Here is an 11966-nt window from a genome sequence, read left to right as displayed (position 1 = left end):
GGATATTTGGCATGCAGCCAGGAGGCAGCCTGGGATCGAACCACCGACCTTCTGATTAGTGGCTGACCTGCTCTGCCACCTGAGCTACAGCCACCCCAGTGACTATCATTTATACACAGTCTATGACTCAACTCCCAAACCGGACACTGCTACTTACGCTAAAGTGAAAACCATACACACAATAATTCCACTGTGCACTGTGATGGGCAAAAAGCACACTGAAGTCTGAATGACAAGAGATACCAAGGAGCTGTGGTAAAATACTTTTATTTAGCAGTAATCCATATCTGAAATATAGCATCCAAGCAAAACGGCTCTGACATATACAGAACTCAACTCACCATTCTCTCAAGTCATATATGCCTTTATTTATGTAAATATGTCGATTTATTTGCTCTTCTGTGTGTTGGCATGTGTGCATGTAGACACATGTAGTGTCTTTTTTTTATTTTCATCAATTACATTATAATAAAACTTTTAAATACAGGTCATAATAATTCTCTCGCTCTCTCTTTTTTTAAATGTCTCTGGATATAAAAGCTGGTGTTCTGACCCTCATTAGTCCAGTGATGATGATAAGTCCTATTTCTCTTTATCTCTTTGCCCATAAAACTCTGTTCATTACATCATTTATAAATATGCTCCATGGTATCTGCTATACTGCCGCTCGTGCTGTGCCCCTTAGCCGCTATATATTCTTTTTATATCTCCTAATTGCTTCCTAACCGTGAGTCATATTGTGGACTGAACTTTTACTTTTATTTGACTTCAGCACTTTTTACTTCCCTGCACCGGTGTCAGACCTGTGAGTGTTGAAGAGGCATTTTAAGAGCAGTAACAACATGTGCCTCCCAGTCAAACCATTATTTTAGACTCCAGCAGAAACAGCTTAAATTGTAACCTTTGTAGCTCTTTCTCCACCCACAGTTGTACATTTGCATTTTAATCCACCCGTTCATTTAACATTTGTCCCTTTAAACAAATCTCTGCAGGTAATCTTTTTTTCTTTTTTTTTTTTTGTTTTTTTTTAAGATCGTTACTCAGTGCATTATAGTATAAAAATGTCTCCATCCTCTCGGTGTTCAGAGGAACCAGAAGCACTTCTTCCGGTTCTTCTTGGTGGTGGCAGGGGGTCGCACTGGTTGTGGGGAGTCCTGTTGGTGAGGTGTCGTGGGCTGGGGTGTGGGTGTCTGTGGCGAGCCTTCTGGAGGGTCGCCCACCTTCCACGTGCGTACAACCTGCCCTTCCTGCAGGCGAAAGTCATGCTCTACACTGGAGATAGAAAGGGAAACATAGGCAGTTCAGAAAAGTGTCCGTAATTCACATTTAGACCTGCAATAACTGACTTGATGGCCATGTGGGGGCAGCAGAAACAACCAGTGAACGCAACATATGACCTCTAAAGTTGGCTGCACGACCTTGATGGCAGTTATTTGGAAACAATACATTGAGCTGAAACTCACTTGCTGAGGTTTCATAAAGCAGAGGGGAGCTTGCCCCGCCCCCCATGGGCTCGACCAAATGTGTTGTGCTAAATTACACAACTGGTACTTAAACCTGCTTTAAACAGCGTGATTTACCGGAAAGAACGCGTACGACAAAGCATCAAACTGAAGCAAGAAGGAGATAATGAGACCCACATCTACAACTTCCTCGCAGACAATAATGAATCTGTTGACAAAGTGAATCAAGCGCTAAAATGCTGAGGATGGCAGAAATGTCGCAGCACCAGCACTGATCCCCAGGACTGCAGTTGACACGCGCTCCAAAGGAAAAGTCAGCAAAGGTGCATTGTCAGTCACATTCAGGTCACGTGACCGCGCAGCTCAGGGGCTTGACCGCGAGAATGAGACGTGAACTCTGATGCACCTCTGCAGAACTGTAAAGGTAAAGGTAAGCAATAATAAATGAATGCATGCGCAATAAAGGAATAAGGACAATATTTGCTTACTGAATTACTTTTGTCAGCAGTTACATGTTGGGTAAGCATTTCCCCAATGAACTGATTCTTTCCCCCCTCTCTCTTCTCTTCTCTTTTCTTTTTTTCCCCCCATTTTACTTTGCTGCTATTCTTTCTTATTATGCAGTGGCCTAGTTAGATGGTGTTTCTCATCACAGCACAGATGCTGGAAATAAAGAGGACTCCCTCATACATGTGGATACGATGAGAGAAGTGCTGCAGAGGAAGTGAGGAGCACTGAGCTCAGCAGCAGCAGCAGAGGCAGGAACAGCACCAGCAAGGCCAGGAGTTTCCAGGCACGAACAAAGAGGGCTATTGCATTCATATCCATCTGGCTTTGTAACTCCCACTACCGCAGTCACTCAGCCACTCCACTCTGGATGGCCCACTGGTATTCTAATGCACAGACACAAAAAAAGAAAACAAAAAAAAGCCCCAAAATACAAATGAAACATCAAACTCCAGACAGGAGCACAGCGCAGGTAACGGGTGGGAGTGTGTAAAAAGAGCAGTGAAGAGGATTTCTTCCCTCGTCGATATTTACAGCAGGTTAAAAAAAAAAGTCACTTCAACTAAAGCCCTCTGCGACAGTTGGGACTGCTTCACAGCTGGAAACAAACCTCCAGAGCTGTGTAAAATGAGCCACTAGTCAGTAGAAAAGTACGAGATGGAGACTATGTCTCTATCTGTCTCTGCCAGTTTTTATTGCCCTAAAATGAACAGAGTAAATAAAACGTCTCCCTGTTTGTACCAACATACAGCTCGGCTCCCCTATAGAGCTCCCCAGTGGCTCTTGTCTTGCTTCTGCTGTGTTCCTTTCTTGTTTAAATGAATAGCCTCGGTCCACGGTTCTGCGTGATCAAGGCGCATCGTAGGGAACTGTCCACCCTCAACCTTAATTACTGTATCTGCACACTGAGCCCACAAACTGTGGCAGGCAGGAAGCTGTGAACCTAACAGCTCTTTCTCCGTGCTCCTCTTCTGTCCTCCGCTCACGTCTTTGCAAATTTTTAGCTGGAGGCTGCGCCCCGCCACACCTCCAGCCCGTGGGCAATTAGGTGCGTTTTACACACCGTACGATGATGGCCACGCTTTTGAAGCAGAGCGGCAGACTGTGAGCAGAGCTGAGGGTGTTCTTATAGTTGTGGAACTGTAAGCGATAATGTGCGTGCGCAGCCACACTTGAATTTAAAGTGTCAGGAATGATGGCGATGATCAGATCTGATCAGCTTTATGGTGGTAATCACCCATATCTGAGCTCGCCACAATCTCTGGACATTTACAAAAAGATGAGAGAAGAAGCAGATTTACATATGGATGCAGTGATTTTACAGGGCATATAAAATTAGTACATAGCACTGGTCGGTATAATTGTATTACATAGATACACAAAAAATGTGTTATTCAGTAATGAATAAAGGAAAGTCTTCTTTAATATACATATACGTGAGTTAAGTAAAGAACGGTTTCATGTTTTTGTTCTTTGGGCTCTGTTCTCTAGCACATTCCTTCTGAAATACAATAATACAGCATCATAAGTGCCGTGTTTCAGCTTTAATTTGTGAAGGTTCACATCAGACAGTCTTTGTTCCAGGCTCTTTCTTTCTTTTTTCCAGCCTGACCTTTTTGTTGACCAGAGGTGTCCATGTCTGTTGTGAAACCTCGTAGGCTGTCTTCTTTTGATCATTTCCAGATAATGCGTGACTCACTGTGCAGTCATAAAGGGCTTGTGCTAATGATTCTCTGTTTTTGCTTTTTGCAAATGTGTTTTTTTTATGTTTTAAAGTCTCAATTTTATTTTTATTTGCATGGCCAGTTGAGTACTTCTTATACAATAACAATCATAGTCTTGCCTCTAACTTTGTCTCCAAACAACCTGAGCTGTCCCTCTGATGTACTCATTTCTAATTTTGTCCCTCTTGGTCATTCCCAACAAAAAATCTCCAAACCATATATCATAGCAGCTCTCACTATGTGAGATCTACAGTTTTGGTTATTCTTTTATCACTTTGGCGGTGTGTTTGAAATCATTATCATACTGAAAATTGAAGATGTTGCTAATCAGACACTTGCACAATGCATCACGGATCAAAAACCATATTGCATTGATAATTCCATACATTTTGACAAGATCCCCAATGCAACTAGCTGAAGTGGAAGCCCAAACCATGACACAGCCTCCACCGTGTTTTGCAGATAGCAATAGAAACTCATTGCTATACCTTTCTCTACATGTTGACTGGATTAAAAAAAGATCAAATTCTGATTCATAACTCTGAGACCCATTGACACTTCTTTTCAGCCCAGTTCTTGTGTAATTTGGCATGCCTCAGCCTTTCCCCTTCCTTAAGAATGGCTTCCTGAAAGCCACATTACTGCTGAGACCATTTCTGCTGAGGCTTCAGCAGAAGGATCAACTGAAGGGCCCGATGCATCTCTTCAGGTCAGGTCTTTGCTGGATTTTTTTCTGATTTCTTAAAGACATGGCTTCTTTTGCCGTCCACTTGAGGGCAAAGTTTAAGGACAAACTGAACCTTATGCGACGTTTTTGGATGATAGCTATATCATATCATGTACATATATATATACACACACACACACACACACACACACATATATATATATATATATATATATATATATATATATATATATATATATATATATATATATATATATATATGTGTATATGTATATATGTATATATATGTATATATATATATATATATATATATATGTATGTATATATATATATATATATATATATATATATATATATATATGTGTGTATGTATATATATATATATATATATATATATATATATATATATATATATATATATGTATATATATATATATATATATATGTGTGTATGTGTATATATATATATATATATATATATATATATATATATATATATATGTGAGTGTGAGAGGTTATTTGTCTCTATGTCTTAGCCCTGCGACAGACTGATAACCTAGAGGTGTACCCAACCACTCAACTTTTGGCAGCTGGGATAGGCTCCTGCACTCATGGAGACCCTTAAACTGGATATGGAGTTAAGTCATTGTCTAAGGAGCATCTAAAGAAAGAAAAGCTTCTGAAGTTCTTTAAGTTTCCTTGAAGACTTTTCACCTCTCATCCAAGAAGCTTCTTCAGTTCCAAGAGCAATGAATGTAATGACATTTATTAGTGACTGAAACAACAGACATCCGAGTTTCTGTGTCAACATCAAAACCCGTCGAAAGTCTACTGAGATCACGTAAAAAATATGATATTTCACATTGTTAAAGTGTAAGTATGCCGTTCATTCCCACTGAGTGACCTTACTTTGCACATGCTGGTCCAATCCTAACAGATTTATTGTAGAAACTGCCTTTTATAATCATTCAGTTTGGGAGACAGTGACCTTGCCAAAGAGCACTACCACAGCGCATCTCTACAGGGGATTGAATCAGCATATTTGTAGTTACAGAATTCAAGGTTGTTTCCATCAACTACTTGAAAAATTAACAGCAAATTAAGTAGAATGATTGAAATGCTCTTAACAATTTTATTAACACTATCAGACTATCAGTCGGATGAAATTCCAGTTGGAAAAGAAGACGATGCTTGGCTGCGTGTTTGACACTTTCTGTAAATGAGTGTGTTACGGAGTCAGGTTGAATATGATTAAAAAAACTGACAAGGTAAAAATAATATTTTATAACCACAATTTAAAAAAAAAAAATAGGCATAGAGATTGGACACTACTTCATCTCTTTTTCATCCTTCCATCTATAAAACATTCATTCAAGTGCACCAGCAGGAGATCATCATTCCTTCTCTATCTCTCCTCTGTGGTTTTGCTGAGTAGTGGTGGAGAGACATTGGGCAGAAATATAGCAGCGTAAAGGCAATCAACTCGAAATATCTTTGCAATTTTCGCTCCTATGTCCTGAATATCCCTCAAGAAAAAAGAAAGAAAAAGCTCCGAACATTTCCTTACGACAGGGTTTGATGAACAGGCAGTCTCTGTGTGAGAGCCAAGTGTTGAGCCACCACACCCACAGATGCAAAACAAAAGATAAACGTATATGCACACACACATATACACTCTTACAAAACCTTGATACGCACAGATAATCTGTAATATTAGTACTCAGGAGAACAGGCTGCACCATGAGGTAATATTGTTCTGAGATGGCCTCATCATCTGCTTTGCTGTCACAGAGTGTCCCAAACTGTGGTCGTTTACTTTTAAAGGCGCCTCTTTTCCTTTTGGATTAACATTCAGATTGAACTGACTTGGTAATGGGATATAAACAGACAGAGTGTTAGGAGTGTCCAAGGCAGTTGTTTGAATCTAGCATTTCATTCTCCCTTAAGGTGGTAATTTATCCAGCCTGGTGTGATTTGTTGAGCACGTCTATTTTAGTAAACCATTAACTATGATGAGGGATCTTGAATTCAATCTTTCCCAGACACTGACCCATGTACTGCTGCTTGTATATGTATATACTTTTACAATATTGTGTTTGACCCATGTTTCTGGTGTAACTACACCACATGTCTGTTTTGGTTTTTCTCTTGAAGCAGAGAGTAACGTAATGCTTATAATTAATATAGGAACTAGAGGTGTATTAAATGGGAATATTCAGCACTGAGCAATACTGTACAAGTCATTCAAGATCTTCGAGTCAAATGAACGACAAGCACGAGTATCTAGGATCATCACTTAGAAATACTGCATAGAAAGTGCAACTGAATTTTTTCAAGGCTGTAATAAGTAAGTAAGCAAATAAGTAATAATAACAATATGATGATGAATGAATGAATATTCTTTATTGTCATTGTCACAGGTACAATGAAATTGAAAGATGTCTCTGGTCAGTGCAACATCACAAAAGATAAATACTTAAAAACTATAATTAAATACTTAAAAACTATAATGATAGGATATAAAAGATAGAAATACATATAAAATACAGTATTCTCATACCGTAGATACACCCAAGCAATCCAGGCCTAAGGCCCCATACAGACACTCAACATACGACCTAGTTGATATATCACTCAAACAATCAATCACTCAATCAATTTGTTAGCGCATCCAACAAAACATGTCTGAAAGCCTTCCAACATCAAGGGCACAAATGACAACAGGGGCAATGAAAGTCATCTACTTTTAGTAGCATTGAGACATGATATTGCAATTGGGTAGAAACTGTGTTTGAGTCTGTTAGTCCTTGTGTATGTTGTTCTATACCGTTTACCTGAAGGCAGCAGTTCGAACATTGAGTGTCCAGGGTGTGAGGTGTCCTTTATGATGTTATGGGCTCTTTTGAGGCAGCGGGAACTGTGTAGGTCTTTCAGTTTGAGGAGAGGGCAGCCGATTGTCCTTTGGGCAGCGTTGATTACTCCCTGGAGTGCTTTCCTCTGAGCCACTGTGCAGCTAGCGTACCATATGCCTATGCAGTACGTTAGTATGCTTTCGATGGAGGCTCTGTAGAAAGACACCAGCAGTCTCTGTGTGATGTTGTTCTTCCTAAGCACTCTCAGAAAGTACAGTCTCTGTTGTGTCTTTTTCAGTAGCTCAGAGGTATTCACACTCCAGGATAGGTTTCCCTCTATGCTGACTCCCAAGAAGCGGAAGTCTGCCACCCTCTCCACACAGTCGTCGCTGATGATTAGTGGTTGGATTTCTGTCTTGTGTCTTCTGTAGTCAATTATGAGTTCTTTGGTCTTTTTCGTGTTTAGGAGAAGGTTGTTATCCTTGCACCATGAAGACAGCCGCTCCACCTCATCTCTGTAGGCAGACTCATCTCCCCCAGATATGAGCCCCACCACAGTAGTGTCATCTGCGAACTTTACAATGGCGTTGCTCTGGTGGGCGGGGGTGCAGTCGTGTGTATAAAGCGAGTAGAGCAGTGGACTAAGCACGCAGCCCTGTGGCGACCCAGTGCTTAGATTTAGGGCTGGAGATGTGTAACGTCCCACTCTCACTCTCTGTCTGCAGTCGGTGAGGAAGCTATTGATCCACTTACAGGTGCTGTGAGGAAGCCCTAGGTCTTTTAGCTTGGCGTCCAGTTTGTATGGAAGAATGGTGTTAAATGCCGAGCTATAATCCACAAAGAGCATACGCACATAGCTTCCTTGCCTCTCCAGATGTGTTAATGCTACATTGAGTGCTGTTGCTATGGCGTCCTCTGTCGATCGGTTTGCTCTGTAGGCAAACTGGTGTGGGTCAAGGCTGCTGGGTAGGGCTGCTGTAATGTGGTAACGCACAAGTTTCTCAAAGCACTTCATCACCACCGGGGTTAGTGCCACTGGTCTATAGTCATTTAGGCTAGAGATATGAGATTTCTTGGGCAAGGGTATTATGGTGGAGGTCTTGAGGCAGGGTGGGACGTTTGACTGTTCAAGGGATTGGTTAAAAATCCTGGTGAAAATATAGGCAAGCTGGTCTGCGCAGTCTCTCAGCACACGTCCTGGTACGCCAGGTTTTTTAGCGGATGATCTAATGTTACTGGCGATGGGGCCGATGTCAGTGCCAAACACTAGATCCTAAGTTTTACTACAACTGAGATGGATGAAATCTGAATACAACCAATTAGCAATGGCAGAGAAGCATTAATTGAAGTAGGAAAGGCTGTTTCTGTTGTTGGGCTAAACAGAAAAAGCATAACGGTGTATCATCTGCATAGAAATAGTAGGCATAGAAAGAACAGGTGATACCTTTAAATCTATTTAATAGATGGCCCAAAGGTAACACATATAAACAAAAAAGAATTAAGCTCTGATGAGGACAGCAGATGAGGATGAAGGATGTGTCCCACAAGTATGATGAAAACTATTTGAGACCAGTCAGTAGGAAGTCAATAGTGAAGTTTACTTAAATAGTACTTTACAATATAAAATAAGATACAACAAATACAAGTGTAAAAATATGCCTAACAAGCTCTGATCAGCTGACCTTTCAGACCTCATGGTTACATACAGATGTAGCAGCTCACCAGTATAGGTGGGCATCTGACCAGTGATCACCAGCGTTCTAGGACTATAGAAGCTTCCATGCTCAAATGTCGTCTTGGTACTGGATTTCTTCCACTAACATATGACTGTAAGTTAACTGTGTGGTTTTTATCCTTTCCAGGATAAACCATGCCTCTGGCCCCTTAACAGGCAGGATGATCTACAGCCCAGTTGTGAGCAAGGCTGTGGCGATAACTCATGTTTAAAAACAAAAGCTTGATTAGTTATCATCACAGATGCTCATCACCTCCACGTATTTGGATTTTGAGTCAAATTTGCCAGAACGAAAACAGACATAAACAAATACAACATAACAGCATTATTTCTATTGTTTTCAAATTCTCTAGAGATATTACAGTGGAGTATTTTGACCATGATCATCGTGATGTGAAAATCTGATATCGCAATCTCTGCACATGCAGACAGACAAACACATAAACACCTGCCAAAATACTGCAAACCATTTCTCACCACAGCAGGTGTCTCCGTGACCACATGACCCCCTCGCCCCCTTCCCCCAACCACCACAGAGAGAGAGAGAGAGAGGGAGAGAAGCAGGTTTGTAAGCTGAAAACAATACACAACTACATGAACACAGCTGGTGATAGCACCAGGACTCTACAGTCACGCTATCCACAACGAAAGGCCGCACTATCTTTTGAACAACAGAAAATTTGAGTCAAATGCTATGAACAGCTTGCTATAATGATAACAATTTGTGGATTGTTTTTAAATGCTATTGTTTCTGTGAAGGCCCTTGTATTTTGAGTTTAGAAAGCTATTATAGAAAAAAACAAAGTAAATAAAGTTTATTAATCTGAAGTCTTATTTTTGAAATAGCTTTTTTTTTGTAGGGGGCGTTCAAGAGACATTAGGTTTACAGTGGTCCCTCGCTATAATGCGGTTCACGTTAAGCAGCCTCGCTGTTTCGCGGCTTTTTTTTGGTGCAATTTTGCATGCTTTTTTTTTTTTTTTTAAACAGCGCATTGTGTTCTGCATTGTGATTGGCTGTAAACCATTGTCAATCACCTCGTGCCGTGTCTCCTGTACACTACAGAATGCATTCAGCTTGTCAAATTTATCTAAGTCTTCGATCGATAGCCGTGTGACTCTGAAGTGCTGTACTGTATGTTTGTAAGTTTTCTCCAACAATACCCATTTATATGGGTATACCCAACACCCATTTCCCCGACAAATGTCGATGAAACATTTTGCACGGCTGCCTTTGGTTTTATTCTATAATACTGGACTTATTTCTCTATGAAGGTTTGAACTTTTAGAGTTTAAACCATAGAGAAAAGTGTGAAAATGTCCAAGCCTGTTGGAGAAAAGTTTATAAAGTGTGTAGTGAGGGGTTTTACAGCCATAAAACATCTATAATAATTGTAAAAAAAATAAAGTTGGCCACTTAGCGGATTTCACTTATCGCGGGTTATTTTTAGAACCTAACTCCCGCAATGAACGAGGGACCACTGTACTTACATTTTTATTCATCTTGATGGGGTTTTAATTGTACTGAAATACCTTTGTTGTAAGTATTAATGAAATTATGCACCATGATGCGCATTTGTCATTTTGATTTTACACATTAATTAAGCAACAGCCAAAAGACAGACATGAGGCAGGATTCACATGGACATATTCCCAGCAAACATGGGTGAAACCCCAACATCATGTCCTTCGTCAAAACTGGACACAAAACAATAAAAAAACGGAACTATAGATGGACAAGTGTTGGGAAAATACAAGTTGTGTCAGACTGTCTCTCATAAAGTGAGAAAAATAGATCAGATTATTGCAAAATAAAGGAAGTAATGCATTAGTACTTTTTAACAACAAATCTGGTTGCTGACTGCTTGTGAAGGCGACGTCTTGGCTAGCTAGGTGTGTGTTTGTTCCTATAGAACAAGCTGATTATTCACCGCAATGATCAACTTCTTTGACATTTTGATGCTGAACTACAAAGGCAACCACATCGCTCTCTTAGGATATTTGTATAACATTGATTTGGTGGTGCTTCAGCTGAATTACTGATCTTCTCTTGACTTGTTCACAATAAAGCCTTACTTAAGGCACATGCCGCGGCTAACTCCTCTCCCATCCCAGAATTTCTGCAACTTCCATTCACCTCCCACCGCTGGCCACCCTTCAAACTGCTCAGCCATCGCTGGATCTGCCCTGTTGGACTTCAATTTTATTCGACCTCTCCGGTGTGCTCGCCGCTTCTGACCTGGATTGGGACCTCTGGGACTCGCGCTCAACGCAGGCACCTAAGTACGCTGAGACGCGCCTCTGTCGAGGACAAGGAGACTAAGAGCAGGATGGCATTGTTAAACACAAGATCATTGGTGAATAAAACCTCCCTCCTCCCTTTGCTTGCTTTCTTACAGATACTGTAAGTAATCTAGGTGTTTGCCTGGATAGTTCACTTTAGCTGCATAAACAGGTTTCCTCAGTGGTTAAATCTGGCTTCTTCCAATTGCGCCAAATTTCAAAGGTCAAACACTTAATACCGTACAACGATCTCGAAAAACTGATACACGCCTTTGTGACCTCCAGATTAGATTATTGTAACTCGCTCTACCCTGGACTCCAGCTCGCTCACCTCCACCGATTACAGCTCGTTCAGAATGCTGCGGCTCGTCTCCTAACCGGAACTAGAAAGTTTGACTCTATTACTCCAGTGCTCTCTGACTTACATTGGCTGCCTATTAAATTTCGTATTGATTTTAAAGTTCTGCTGCTTACTTTCAAATGCCTAAATAACCTTGCCCCTGACTATCTCATCGGCCTCCTCAGTCTCTATACCCCCAGCCGTTCTTTACGATCATCTGGTCAGTTACTTCTGGCCCAGCCCAGGCACCGTCGTGCCTTTGCCTCTGTAGCACCAAACCTCTGGAATAGTCTTCCTGCTACCATTCGTGCCTCTGACTCTATTCAATCCTTTAAAGCACGCTTGAAAACGTACCTATTCAACCTGGCTTTTCCGAC

At 40.9% G+C, this 11966-nt stretch overlaps 1 protein-coding gene across 4 annotated transcripts in view; it reads right to left on the bottom strand.

The window, feature by feature from the left end:
• Positions 1 to 257: 257 nt before the first annotated feature.
• LOC309709843 (uncharacterized protein) overlaps positions 258 to 11966 on the bottom strand; it is a 51152-nt gene continuing 39443 nt past the window's right edge. For all 4 annotated transcript variants that reach the window (XM_082538726.1, XM_082538723.1, XM_082538725.1 and 1 more), the window contains one exon: positions 258 to 1272. In XM_082538726.1, the coding sequence (XP_082394852.1) occupies positions 1083 to 1272 (190 nt within the window). In that variant the 3' untranslated portion in view covers positions 258 to 1082. The remainder of the gene's footprint in view (positions 1273 to 11966) is intronic.

The sequence above is a fragment of the Aulonocara stuartgranti genome, assembly GCF_965226115.1.
Source record: "Aulonocara stuartgranti genome assembly, chromosome: 7".
Taxonomy (NCBI): Eukaryota; Metazoa; Chordata; class Actinopteri; order Cichliformes; family Cichlidae; genus Aulonocara; species Aulonocara stuartgranti.
This window is presented reverse-complemented; position numbering and strand designations above follow the sequence as displayed.